At 38.1% G+C, this 15,330-nt stretch overlaps 1 protein-coding gene across 6 annotated transcripts in view; it reads right to left on the bottom strand.

Annotated features, from left to right (window-relative positions):
* mapre3b (microtubule-associated protein, RP/EB family, member 3b) overlaps nucleotides 1–15,330 on the bottom strand; it is a 90,754-nt gene that overhangs the window by 22,979 nt on the left and 52,445 nt on the right. Inside the window, exon 1 of one of the 6 annotated variants that reach the window (XM_006625851.3) lies at nucleotides 1,653–1,921. The exons of 3 other annotated variants lie outside the window; for them this stretch is intronic. In XM_006625851.3, coding sequence (XP_006625914.2) covers nucleotides 1,653–1,771 — 119 coding nt within the window. In that variant the 5' untranslated portion in view covers nucleotides 1,772–1,921. Of the gene's footprint in view, nucleotides 1–1,652; nucleotides 1,922–15,330 lie in introns of those variants that run through there. 2 more of the 6 variants (XM_015347909.2, XM_015347911.2) reach the window with 2 other exon arrangements.

Genomic DNA, 15,330 nt, shown 5'->3' with positions numbered 1-15,330 from the left:
ATCTTTAAATCAAATGTCATAAATCATAATGTATCACTAATTGCACTTCCGATGCAACTAGAATACGTTTTGTATAAAAGCATGGAGTCTATATAATATTTTGTTCTGCTTATGTTTAAAATTATTTCTAGCATATTCTACATCAAACATAATGCATGCAAAAGTGGCTAGAAATATACAGTCTGAGACGGACGTGATCTGGGTGGCATGGTAGGTATCAATGCCAGCCATGTGTGTCTGTGTGTGGAGTTTTCAGATATTCCTCATGTATGTGTCGTTCTTCTATTTCCTCCCAGCATCCACAGTCATACAGAGGTTTTGCTCCTTTAAATTGTGTCTAGCCTTTAAGAACAGGTGTAACACCCCCTCCTTACATAAACCGCAGTCTGAGGTAGCTGTTTTACAGACAGTGACCTCATTTGGACATGATAAATGAAGGAAGAAAAATACATTATAAGCAGAGATCTTCTTAGGATTTTTTTTATTAAGCACTCTAGTTTACTAAACTGCTAGTAAATTGCAGCTATGAAATACCCGCTTACTGACATTGGATACATAGTGGTTCATAAAGTGATACAAACTGAAATAAGTGAAATAAAAATCACATCAGCAGTCCTGACTGGTACTGAGCAGGCTCAAAGCCAGGGAGCTCTGGCTCTGTCAGATTCAAGACCCACTGACATAACCATTTCTGCACATTTCATCTTCTCCTGTCTGACTTCTTGCAAGCATTAGACACTCTTACTCGCCAGCCCACCTGGATATTGAAACAGGAACACGTCCCAAAGCAAAGCAGTGCTGCAGTAGTGCAGCAGACAGAGCAATGGAAGTCAGAAGCAATTTCTACAATGTTGCATAAGGGTGGCTTTGTTCTTGACTAAACCAAAGTAGTATAATTACAAATTAATGCAAAATAAACAAAGTAAGAGACAACAGTATCCTAGTTATTTGAGAAAAAAATGTTAAAATATTGTTTCACAAATAATGCTAAGACTTTAAATAACACAGACTGAAATTTTCCATTAAAGTACAAATTCAATTACTGCATTAAAGTCTGAGTTGCCAATTCTCCTCTGAATAAGGACAGAAATTTGCACACCCTACTTTATCTCTGGAGACACATTAAGCAAAGGTAGATGGTAGAAAAATAAAATAAAACTTCATAGAACAGTAGTGCAAATATTACTATTTTTGCAAACATACTAAGCTCAAGAAAATAAGCTTTTTTTTCATACTGCATATAAAATAACAAAAAACATTTATTTGACCCCAATATAAATACAGTTCAGACACATACAGTAGATACAGAAATTACTGTGGTAAATGCTTTTTGCAAAAACATCCGGGATGTCCAAAAACTGTATGCCCTCCCTTTTATAGTTAGATCAAAAAGTCTCTTTTTTGGGGTGAAAAAAAATATTGCTTGTAATTTCTGTCATGAATTAGCCTACTTCTTATGACAATCAAGAATATATAATTAGCTAAAACGGTGAGTTTTATTATTTCTTTAAATACGTCTGAGTTTTAGTAACGCAATTTGTTTCCATGTGTTTTAAAATTAGACTAAACCAAGGCATAAAAGGGAGCTCTCCTCTCCCCTTCCACTGGAGTCCGTGGCGTTTCGAACCTCCGGTCCTCCAGCCCCCGCCTACCTGTAAGCCCGCTCCTCCCGGACGGCGTGCTTTCGGAAAGGGACAAACCTGCCGCTTTCGTCGGGGCTGCGGCTCCCGCTGGGCGACAGGAGGGGTGATCTCGTGGGAGCTGGAGCCATGTCGCTTTTCGGGGTACGAAACGCTGGTGCAGTAACGTTCCTCGGGGGATGACACAAGCAGCTCCCCCAGATCTCACCGATTAGATGCGAGCCCCCGGCTGCCCTGCGAAAGCTGCAGCTGCAGCACCGTGGCTCGCAGACGTACTGCGCTGCCACTGGGTTTTGAGGTGTGCAGAGTGAACTGGAGAAGGAGGAGGTGCCTCCATCTCCGAGTAATCACTCTGGGGAGCACGTATTAAACGCCAGCTTCTAACCCGCCCGCATCGTAACATATTTGTATAAAAACTAAAGTCTTGTTTTCAACGATAAATTTAGTTAGCTTGTCAGTCTGAGCTCTTAGGCATCCTTAGGTAATGACTGTTATCATAATATCTACTCATTTAAAAAAATTCAATAGATACCGATAACACCTGAATACAAAAATAATCTGTCTGCAGATAGTTTGTAAAACAATACTAGTTTACAGTACTTATTACACTAGATTGTGGATGTGTTAACACCTGTTATCGCCTAAAACAATACATTACAACCTGCATATCATAAACTAAACCTTAAAAACTGAGGCAAACTACCCACACGTGACATTAATATTTATTTCTGAATCTTCATATCTTTAAGCTAAAGTAAGTTGTTTTTTTACTGTCTACTTAGCTACAGCAGGTGCAGTTTTCCGTGCAGAGGGAAATTAGCCCTCTGTTTCTGCAGTAATTTTCCACAGTTCCACCCTTCAAGTGTCAGACACTTGTCTGAAACCTTTAGGTGTTGCTCAATTTAAAATACTTTCTAATTTAAGTATGCAGCTCTAAAAATTATCACAACATATATATATAGGTTGTATAGGTTTTGAAAGGAATATTTTTAAAAATAAAAAGCTAGAGAAAAAAAAACCCAGAGACTGTTAATCATGATGGCTTCACTCTGTGACACCTTAATGAGAGCAATTTTTTATTACTGAAGTCAAATTTTGCATTCAGCTTTACTTCAGTCTAGCAGCTCTCAGTGTTTAACATTGGCACAGTTTCCTACACAGACACGGGTACTTGTGGCCAGCATTTTAAACAACTCATATCTTCCAATTTTTCAATTAGTTCCTCTCTGGGTAATTTAAAGAGATCTCTGGAGCGAATGTGTGCATGCATTACCATGATGAAAAAGGTCACATTCAAAATAACCTTTTTGTTATTCTCTGCAAAAGAATAAATATACAACATTCATTGACAATCCTGTTATTATCATTTATAAATAGTTGCTTTCTCCTTTTGCAAGCTATCTGCTTCTAGTACAGGTCAAGTATTTACAACTAACAAAACACAGGGATCGATTGTAACCAAAATCCCCTGAAACAAGCTGCCTGGCCATGTTGTTGATGCTGAAACTCTGTCTTCTTTCGAGAAATGACTGGACAAATTCCTAGGATCAATTAGTCACTAATTACCAAGTGAGATGGACAAGCCAAATGGCCTCCTTTCATTTTTATGTTCTCACGAAACCAGAAAATTCATGTTTCCAATAGCATGTCCAACATAATAGAAAACAACAATACTTGTAACATTTGTACTGTATATATAGTTAAGCAACCAAAATTTATTTTTTGCTGGTAACAATCATTAAATGCAGCCTTATTTTTGATGGGATGAATGGACTGACTGCCTCTGATGGATTGATTCTATACTTCTCAATTGAATGTGACAGCACTAAGATTGTGATAGAGGCAATACGATTCTGTTTTACAAAGAGAAAAAAACGTTCAGTTAAAAATATGTAAAAATAAGAAAAAAACTATAATATAGGAAATATATAATCCTGTACCAGCAGTCATAATTATATTTACATGAGATTTTATGAAAATTTGATTACAATACCCTTCATTTAGTTCTTCGCACCTTCAGAATCATATTATCCACAAAACATTTTCTTTTAAATTCTATTTTAAAACATACGTATTAGAGACTGTGTCAGCAGGCTAGAAAAGTAATCACTTCTTTTACTTGATATGAGCAGGAAAATAATCCTCCCAGATTAAATGGAATCGTTCCAGCAATACAAAAAACCACAGCAAATCATGCATCTGTTCTATAACCTTAAACCATGTCAATGTCATGCTGTCCCTGAGATTAGATTTGACTCTTCCCTGTAACAATCACAGCTCCTGTAAGCCCAGTTTCTGCATAAAAAGTCAAATACCTCATTTGGATTACAAATACTATATCCTAAATCCTAAATAGTTTTTTTTGTTTACAGTCCCAGATTTACAAAGATAAGAAAAAGAGTTTTATGGACATGCAATTCGATATTAACAATGACGGATAAAGACTGTTCTGCATGACGTACCATGACATTAAATTCGACCTCACAAAACACAAAAGTAACAAACATGATCAATCAATAAAAAAAAATATATAGTATGTACATTACAAATTATTACTAGAATTTGTTCTCTACTGAATTTCTTGACCATCTTCTTTCAATTCTTATATGTGCAGCAGAAGTCCAAAGAATCTTGTTCTACATTTTGCCACTTACGTAAAGGATTTGTATCACAATATCAATGTATTTCTAAATCTTGGGTAGATACTTTAACACATCAATACTTCAAAAGGTATTTTTTCTGTCTGCGTATAAGTTATAAGAAAATAATAGTTGTACAATAATATTAGGGAGCTGAGTCAGCATGTGTAGACTGACACAAGGTGCGGATAAAGGTTAATTTCCCACTGAAAAGTAAAAAGAAGAAACACACAGTCTTCCATTTGAACCCTCTTCATTTGTGAGCATGAAGAGGTTTTTGTTCATGTTCACCTATTTGTCAATCAGAGCCCGCACGTTGTTTTAAATATCACAGAGGGAAATTATATAATGCCATAATGTTTGACATTGGCACTTTCAACGCCCCTAAATATAAATATTGAAATTACACACCTATGAATGATTTTATTAAAAAGTACCTTTTTAACAGCTGCATACAGCTCATGTTTGAGTGCCTTGCAAAAGTATTCACCCCCTTCCAATAATGTCTCATGGCAAATGATGTACTGTATACACAGACTGTGAACATGAATGCTCAAATAGAAAACATTTATGGGTAAAAGAGGTTAAATGTCAGAGATGCCAATGAAAAATAAAAAAATTACAATATGCTGGTGGCAAAATATTCTCCTGTGTGAGTCAACACTTGGCTGAAAACCACCTTTGACAGAATTCACAGCTGCAAGTCTTTTTTTGGATTTGTCAGTTAAGTTGATTGGGAATCGCTGATTGGCAGGAATTTTCCATTTCTGCCACAGATTTTCAATTGGATTTACATAAAAACTTTGACTGGGCTATTGCATTTCTTTTTGTTTTACTCCAGTGTAGCTGTGACCTTGAGCTTTGGGTCATTGTCCTGCTGAAAGATTAATTTTTGTCCCAGTTTTCTTTAGCAGACTGAATCTGATTTTCCTCGATTCACCTTTTTTCCTCCATACACTTTCCCCTCAATCTTGACAAGCTTCCCAGTTCCTGCATCCTCATAACACAATGCTACCATCACCATGCTTGACAGTAAGGATAATGTTTACTGAATAATGTATTGTGTTGGGTTTGCATCAAACCTACAGTAATTGTATAAAGACATACTTTTGTACGTCTTTTTTAGTGCAAAAAGTTCCAACGTGGTCTTTTCTGACCAAACGTTTGCCACGTTTGCAGTATCAATTAAATAATGTGCTGCAAATTCCAAGTGGGATATGAAAAGGCTATTTTCGAAACATACTGGCCAGTTTTGTGGAGGGACTGAGATTCTGCTGACTCATGGACATTTTCTCCCATCTCATGAAGCTCCTTGGTCTTCATGTTTCAGTCTACCCTTATAATTTACTTCCCGATTGAGGGATCTTACAGAGATAGATTTATTTTTTTAAAGTCACGTGAACCACTGTTATTGCACACAGACAGAGGTCACTCAACAAGTGTGTGACTTGTTAAAAGTTATTTTATGCAGTGGAAAAAATTTAGGTTTGACATAGCAAAGAGGGTGATACAATCTACATATTTTAGTCTTTGTTTCTCTTTGCGGTTTGTGACGACATTTAATTTTTTTCACTGAAAAGTGTTCAGTCTGAGTATTCAAGTCTTCATTAATTATAAAAGTGTGTATACATCATTTGTAATGTAATTGGAAGGAAGTGAATATTTTTGCAAGGCACTGTATAAAAGTTATAGGACACTTGTTTTCGTATTTGTTTAAGTACAAACTATCTTCTATTCATCTTCCAATCCCACTCTCAGTTAAACGCCAGTCTCGATTCTTATACTGTAAATTCTTGTCATGATTGTGGACACAAAGAAACGTGCAAGTTGTGTGGTCGTTTTCCACTAGACTTCTAGTGATTGTTCACTAGATATGCAGAGCATAGCTAGATATTAACCTAGGCCTTCAAGGAGTAAAAGTCAAGTGAATTAATTTTCTGCTTCAGAAGATTTTTATACTCATTTTTCTTAATGCCCTGATTCCACTGAGGTACTGTATGCTGTATTCTTATTACCTACAGCAAGAAGAAAATGCCTTCGGTGGACCTGAACACCTTGATTCATGAGGAGAAGGTTGATCTAGCAATTAATACACAGAACATCATTTTCATTGATGGTGATCATCTTGGTTCTCAGTATGGTCTTTCAATTGTTTCAAACTAAAGTTCTACATTTTATACACTTCTTTAGCACAGCTGTTAGTCTTTTGTACCAACCATACTCAGCTTTTCAGTACCGTATTGTGGCTCAATATAATCTATTAACATATGCAAGCTAATTTCTTTATGCAAGTTACTAGCATGACAAACTATAGTGATCTTCCCCAGAATCGACAAAAAGGTTAATCAATTACTCTTACGCTCCACTTCTGTTATAATACATTCAGTGAAAGAAAAATGTCTTAATATTTATAGCGTTTTCCAAAAACGACCCTGCTTTTTACATGGGCATAAATCATGTCTCAGAAATTAGTGGTTCTGAAAGAACCACTGTGACAGATTGAAACAGACCTGAATCACAGGACAGCAGGCAGCTGAATGACAAAAAACATACATCAAGATACAGTAAATATATCTGTATACAGTATGTATTGTGAATCATTCACTATTCACTCACTGACACCACTGTAGTATTCCTGCATGTAAAATATAAACATACAGCTAACAGGGAAGGGCTTAAGATAAAATGGCTACATCTCAAATTAGGAAGTCTGCTGAATATGTTGTAATCTCAGGGATTGATGCTTCAATTTAATTATCTTAAAGAATTCTGTGAAATAATGGGAATAAAATATATATATATAAGCTGGGAACCTAATGACGCAAAAGGGGAATGTTAATTTCATGCCCACATGCACAATATCTAATTGACTGTCTCTGAATACTGTGACTGGTCCATGGAATGTTAGAAATGCCACAGAACAATGAACACAGAACTGAACCACCTGTTTAAGTCATGGTCAGAAGGACTCTGTGATGTTAAAAAAATGTTCTGTTAACAGAATGGCGTAAGAGTACGCTTGACTCACATTTTTTGTCTATAGCTCACATGTAAGGCACGAATCCAAAACAAATACCAAAGATAAAATTTGTGAGCAAACCCAGTGACCACAGGTAGTGCAGAAAACAATGAAGTACAAATTAAATCCCATTTTTCTATTCAATATCCTCAGGTGGTATTACTCTCTGTTGTGATGGTATGATTAAACGTGGAACACAAACATTCCATTCTTGTGTATATTTTTGAGAACCCATCTTTTAATTCAGGGTGGCACAGCGGTTAACATAGCTGCCTCGCAGCGCTGGGTGTGCCGGGTTCAACTCAGACCCGGGGTGCTATCTTTGTGGAGTTTGTTTGTTCCCCCGAAGCTCTGATGGGTTTTCTCCTGCTGTGCAAACCAATACCTGTAGGTTAATTGACTTGTGGGAAAACTGGCCCTGGTGTGAGTGTGTCTGTATGTTTCCTGTGATGGATTAGCACAGTGCGCATCTGCCCGAAACAAGGTGCTTGCTCTGGTTCACCTGCAACCCTGTATTGAATAAAGTGATTGAAAATGGATTTAGTTGCTTTGAAGGGAAGTCTTGTTGTGTCACCACTTAGAATGGATCACTGACAATCCTGTGCACTTTCTCAGAAAATCCACTACTATGTTCACAGAGATGACCTGTGCAGATGTGTAGTGTAAGACTTTAGGAGGATACACTTTCACACACAGTGACATGCAAAAGTATTAAGACCCTTCTTATATTTTCCCCTTTTGTGAAATTACAAAGTGGTGCATACACATTGTTTAAACTTTTATTCAAAACCTGAATGCTCAAACAGCAAAAATTAAAGAACAAAAAAAACATACATTGATTTTACTAGTATTCAAACCTATAAACTCAATATTTGGTGGATCCTGTTTGGCAGTATTTACACCCTCAAGTCTTTTGGGGTATGTTTTTGCACACTGGCTTGGTAACTTTTGCTTATTCTTCTTTATATATATACTTCTTTATGTATATACATTTATAGATATACTGTATTTTTTCAAGCTCAAGTTGCCTGAGGTTCTCTTATGGACAGCAGTTTTCAAAATGTTCCACAGATTCTTAATAAAACTGTCCAGGCTTTAACTGGGCCATTCAAGGACATTAAGCCAAACCAGTGCAAGTCTGAAACTATACTTTGGATCACTGTCCTGCTAAAAGGTGAATTGTGTCCCAGTTTTATGTTTGAAGCTGGTTTTGTTTTCTGGTTTGCCAGTACTGTGCTCCATCTACAGTACAGTATGTTCCCATCAGCCTTCGGATGATTCTCAGTACCTGCTGTTGAGAAACTGAACTATGCAGTAACATAATGCTGCCGCCACTATACTTTACAGTAAGAATGGTGTTCTGTGGGTGACATGCTGTTTTGTATTTACACAACAAAAAATCAATTTTATCTTGCCTGACCACAAAAACTTTTGCCACATGATTGCAGTATCATTTAGGTGCTGTGTTGCATACAAGATTCCTTTGTGAAATGACTGGGATGTTGTTGACCCAGGGACATTTTCTCACAACTCAGCTAGTGAACTCTGTAACTCTCAGCTCTACTTACAAAGTTGGCCTCATGGTGGCATCCCTAACCAGTTAAGGCTCCGAGCTCAACTACTAAGTTAGGAAGAACAGTCTGGTCTAGGCAGTGTCTTCTTAATGACTGACTTTACCATGCTCAAAGAAATGTCAATATTTAAAATATTTTTTTACACTTCTTCTGATCTGTGCCTTTATACACCTTTTCCTGGTTTGTATTGAAGGCGCCTTAATCTTTATGGTTGAATCTTTGCTTGAAATTCACTATGTGAGGGATCTTACAGACATAGGTGTATTTATTCTGAAATCACAAGAATCACTATTATTGCACACAGACAGAAGCCACTCAACTCATTGTGTGGCTTGTTAAGGTAATTTTGTTCAACTAAATTAATTTCAGTTTGCCACTGAATACTTACATAATCATGACTTTCCCATTTTTCTTTAATATTATTTTTTTCTTTTGCCTTATATACAATATACCAGTATGTTAAAGTATGTAAACCCCTTACCCTTAGGATTTTCACATATTTCACATGCTTTAAGGCTATAATGTTATTAACCTAATCTAAGTCCTAATAACAGATTATGTTAACATGATGAAACAAATGACAAAAACACAAAACTATTTCAACCTTTGTTTATCCTCGAATGATGCAACGTTCAACATCTGACAGAGCAGGTAAACCTTTTTAAATTCAGCAACTGGTGTAACCTCCTGGATTTGCAATGAATTGGTTACTATTAAACATACTGTATTGAAAATGTACAGTACATAAACACAGATTTTAAATTCACGAAATTTCCGTATTTATTTTTTGGGGTTCACAAGCGTTTTCTCAGCACATTATGAATATAAAAAAAATATATATTTTCAACTTTAATGTGCCATGACTGCAAGCTTTAATGCAACAAATGCATGGGTTACCCTGGAAACCTATGCAACAATCTGGGAATCATTGCGCGGTAATGTGTCTATGAATACACTGCTGAAAAGAATAGCTACACATGAGGTAGAGAACTGCTTCCCCAATTCCTGTGAGATGCCAAACTATCACTTAGTATACCTGACCCATGTGGGCTTCCTGTGGCATGGATGGTGGCCCAGCAAGACCTTACCCATCAAGCTCTAGCCCACAGCCTAACAGAGACAGGCTGGGTAGTAGGCAGAGTAGTAAGCAAGGGTTAACTGTTGGCAAACAACAGTGCACTAAAGAGAAGGACAGCGACGGCTGGCAGTGTTGTACAAGGAGAACTAAAACCTCCAGCCCCTGTCTGTCAGGTAACACCAGGTTACGGGAGGTTGGACCCTGTGCGCGGCAATCCTCCCCAAGGATATCAGAGAGTCACCTTCTCTAAACTCCTTCAAATCCAGACTCAAAACCCTCTTCTTCAGAAAAGCCTTTACTTAACTGGTTCCATTCTTCACCCCTCTGCTTTTCTTAGTACCACCATCCACAGTCTCCTCTATATATTGTAATTGTGTTTTATCTTGTTTATTCTTCTTATTTATTGTTGTTGTCATCCTGTAAAGCACTTTGAGAAGCCACCTTTAAAGGTGCCATATAAAGTAAAGTTTATTATTATTATTTATTTTAAGGGTCCGAGAGCAGAAGGTACAAGACGGGAGGTGAAGTCGTAGCTGAGGATGGGTGCTTAGGATCAAAAGCCAGGAAGGCTCTGAGAGCAGAAGGTACAAAAACTGGGGCCGAAGTCTTAGTCGAGGATCAGCGGAAAGTCGAAATGCCGGGAGAGTAGAAATAATCAAACTAGGGCTGGGAACGTAAAAGTACGGAGCTCAGGGAGGAGACCTCAATCGTGAGCGAGGAAAAGAAGACAAGTGAGGGTTTAAGTAGTGCCAAGTAAATTGGTGCGTGGGTTTTAGGGAGAGTAGAGCTCGTGGAAATGTGCTGAAGTCATATATGCAAATGAAGCAGAAAACAAAACCTGAACTTGTCATGTTCTCTAATCAGTTCAAGAGTGAAAAAGTGAGAGTCCAAAAAAACCTTGTTTCCGACCACTTGTAATTCACAAAAAATGGAAAACAGTGCTCTGTTCTCCACAGCCTGGGTAAGGCAGTGGGGAACTACCCGAGTTGCACTGCTTGTCTTCAGGTAGGTACAGGCATGACATAAGATGAGCACAGGCATGCCTTTCCAAAGACTGAAGTGTCTGTCGATTGGAAATAAAACCCTATATGACTTTCACGTATATGGATCACAGACCACTTGAAAAAAATCACAGCTAACTTATGAAGTATTGAGAACCTAGCATAGTGCAACAGTATCTGATTTCAGAAACCAACAAAGGTATTCTCAGACTGAAGAAAACTCTGATACCACCTTTATTTAATCTACCACAGTTAACATGTGCTACAACATGGTTCAACATGTTGGTTCATAAGTGAATAGTTTCCCTACATGAATGTCAGTTGAAACATGTTGGGACACTGTATGTGAGCACTAGTTTAGGTATTTTAATGAACAAGTATTTGTTTGTAAATTACAAACTTTAAATTACATCTATTTGTTTCACATCTTTACTAGTGAACCTGTAGCTGAGACCCATGAAGAATTCTGTATTATAATATTTTTACATAATAATGCATTTCTCTGATTAACACAGAACATTTAGTGCACAGCCATAAAGCTGATGTCTTAAAACACCATTTTCTGTAATATATCCTAACAAGTTCTTGTATATTCTTTAAAAGGATAAATCTTGTTATGGAACAAGTAATACAGTAGGTTTATTCCATGCTGAAAAGAGAAGAAAGAAAACAATGTTTCGGCCGTGGAGCCTTCTTCAGGTGTGTCAGAGCCTTCTTCAAACCTTGTTACTGCTTTTTTCAATGAAAATCTAAAAGAAGGGTTCACAAAGGTTGTAAAACCTTCTACCCTCGCTAAGAACTAAACATGTCAAGCAACGCATGAGGCAGGTCTACAGAGCTTTTAAAAAAATACAGTTAGTATGGCATCATGTTTTACTTATCTCAAGGTTCCTGAGGAAATGTTTGTGTAACAATGCATGTGGTTAAGTCACTCCAGAAGAGAATTTAATTTATGATTCAGCACTCCGAAGCTAACTTGGCTTCACCCGTGTAAGTTCAAAGTTTTAAAATGATTCATTTTATTTGGATGAACCAGGCCAGTCGATTTTCAAAGACCTTATTGGAACAAAAGATGGAATGGAAGGTAGGAAAAACACACAGGTTTAAAAACAATACCATCCTGATTTACAGGATATATACTAAAGATATAAAACAATTATGGCAGTCTTTTATTAACTAGCTGCAGTGTTACTGCAGCAGGCAAAAGTAAAAATGAAGAGGGAGACTGGAGATTGTACCCCAGCCGACCCTCTGTCACAAAGCAAAATCTTCTATTACAATTTTATGAGCACTTGGAAATACCATAAAAAGTAGTCTTATGATACAGTAGATTTCCTCCAACCTTTGACACAAAATTAAAAAAAAGCTGCGACAGAGAAATCAAGATGCAGGGTGTTCAATACAAAGTCCAGCCTGGGCCTCGCTCTGCATATGAAATCAGGCTGAAGCTCCTGTGCTATTTTTAACCACAGCGCTCTACCGAGTTAACTGGGGTTTTTAAAAACAGCTGATGATTTAGAAGTCCAGACTTCCTACATGCCATGATCAGTGCGCCTCCCTGCCCACCATACCCACCCACCTGCCCCGGCCTGGGTGAGTCAGCAGTTTCTCGCGGGCCAGACAGCTGAATCCCAGCGTGAGCGGCATTCAGCGTCGGTCCCAGTGGGACAGCAGCCGGAGCTCCAGCACTACAATGAGACGAGGGGGCAGAGACATCGGGGATCGGTTTCCCATAAAATCCTTTCTTATTTCTAACATACAGTATAGCATAAATCTTACTGGGCCTCAAACTGGCTTGCTCTTGCTACGCTTCTTGGGAAGAAGGAAAAGCTCCTGCTGACAATTGTTGTCTAAAAGTGACTATTGACACCCCTCAACAGACTATTAAAGGCACCAGGATTTATTTGGAGCTTAATGGTGAGATAGTGTTTACACCTTATATGTATTTCAAAAGCAATGCAGGACCTACATGTCACGGACGTCCAAAGGGACTAACCGTGGGGAGCAGGAGAGCAGAAAAAGACCCATATGCGTAGCGGCGAGACGGGAAAAAGGCCCGGGCTCATAAGTGCAAAGAGTTCAGGAATGCCATATAGAAACCTATGCCCTCAGGGAGCGGACGTGGGGCGCCCTGGTGCTAGGCGGGTCTCAGGACATCCGAACATCAATGCTGAGCCAGGACAGAGTGCAAGACCCGGAAATATATAGCCCAAGGGAAAGAGAGGGACAGGAAGGACAGCAGACCGGAAACTAGGGACAGGTCAGAGAAGGAGTGCCCTCTGGCTGCAGAGGGCGTGACACTACATCTACAATCCCATCCTATTTACAGTTTATTCTAAGAGGGGAAGCCTGAAGCAATAGTTTTACAAAGCCCAGGCTTCCAGTTAATAAATGACAGTGGAATATCATTTATGTTAATAAAGTTCTGTTTCACAATCTTGGAATATTTTGGGAATTCCTCAGAACATTTGTTTTTCTGTGCATCCAGCTGGAAGTCTCTGGAATTGAAGCACTGCAGTGTTACATCTACATTGTGTGTACAAAGCTGAGGGCATCCCTGTGGAGCTGGTTATGTGTGACTATTGTGGACTTATCCAAGGATAACGTCATGGAAAAAAACTTGAAGGGTGACCTCTATGGACAGTTTCACAATATTAAAAAATATGTTTCATGTCTGCTAAGGACCTCATTATCTTTGGATCTTAGGTAGCAGTGACTCGAATTGCCAACAGCTAACAACTGACCATACACTGGATTCTGTTTTATTTAATGTTGAATGTTTGAGAAATTCTTATCTGAAAGATAATGACAAAAATGATTATTACCGTGCTGCTAGTTTTTATTTTAAATGTCTCAGTCTCACAGCCACTGTAGTGAAAAGATCTCAAACACCTGTCGTTTTTCTGCATTTCATTTACAAAAGAGAATAGGCCTCTGAAATGGTTTATAGACTTCAAATGAAAAAAAAAAAGTCTCAGACGGAACTTTGACGGATCCACTTCAATGCTGGAAATCAAGGTCTTAAAGCTAGATAAAACACATATTTTTAGGGTTTCTTCTATTTTTAACAGAAAAGAAAACAGAATAAGGAGTCACTACAGTTTTTTGCAGAATTATAAACAAAATGTTAATTTACCTAAGGATAAAGCAAAACTTCATCAGAGAAGAATCTGCTTTCATTACATGTCATACAAGTGCAAGAATATATTAATATCCACCCATTTTAAAACCATGTCTTCCAATTCAGGGTTGTACAGTCTATCCCTGCAATCAGTCCACTCTGGATGGGAATTTCCCAGAGGCCTATTAACCAACCAGTAAGTCTTTTGACTGTAGGAGGAAACCAGAGCACCCAGAGAAAAACCCACACAACCATGGGGAGAACATATATATTTCACAAAGACTTCACGCAGATAGCACCCCAGGTCTGGAACTGAACCCAAGCCTTCAGTGCTGTGAGGCAGCAACACTACCCACAGTGCCACCCTAAAATGTTAATAACACTATAATAATAAAAATCATTATCAAGGAAGCAAATTTTATGAGCGCTTTAAAAATGCAGATGTGGTCTAGTATTGGGGAAGTCCAGATGCCAGCATTTCATTTCTTTTCATTCATTTGAGGGTTGTCCACAGGTATTAATGGCCATGTTGGCTAACTAGCACAAGAAAAACAGTAAAGAGTACAGTTCAGTGCTGGACAAATTGGGTCCCCTCCGACAGTATATGTGACCCTCTGGGATGAATACTTTATACTATTCCATCATATTGATCATCTGAAGTACTGTTAGCAGAGCAGGAAGAAATGTCCACTGGATCTAAAAATCAAAACCAATGGCCTATTTTGACATGGGACACTGTTCTTCTGAAAGGTGCCTTCATTCAGCTGAGACATTACATTGGGGGGTCCTGTCCAATAAGTGTATTATGATTACAGATTCCACTGCATTTTGCACAAAAGCAGAAGTGTTTACACCAGTGACGCATAAATTCTAGTCTGCTAAAAGTTTCTCTGTCATGATATAGAATAATAATATTTGTACTTTCTCCATTCAACTTTCAACCAGTTCCTCTGATTTAGCTATTTTATTGTTGTAATTCACGATGGCTATGATAGAGGAGGATGGCTACACGTTTAGGTACAGTTATTGCTGAGGACTTGCTGTATGGTGAAGGCCTTTTGATCTCTGACTTTGATGGAAAATTGCCAGTATGAATGGACCTTGTTGAAATGTTATGGTTTTAAAGCCATTTCTCTTTCACTTTGGTGGTGCTATCAACTCTTGTCATTCACTGGCCTCAGTTGTGCCAGTGTATTAACTGAAAATCTGATTGACGTGACACCTTACATTCACCACTATTCTCTTCAGACAATGCCCC

This window comes from Lepisosteus oculatus, chromosome 2, assembly GCF_040954835.1.
Source record: "Lepisosteus oculatus isolate fLepOcu1 chromosome 2, fLepOcu1.hap2, whole genome shotgun sequence".
NCBI classification, from domain to species: domain Eukaryota; kingdom Metazoa; phylum Chordata; class Actinopteri; order Semionotiformes; family Lepisosteidae; genus Lepisosteus; species Lepisosteus oculatus.
The sequence above is the reverse complement of the archived record's forward strand: the minus strand, read 5'-3'. Positions and strand labels throughout refer to the sequence as shown.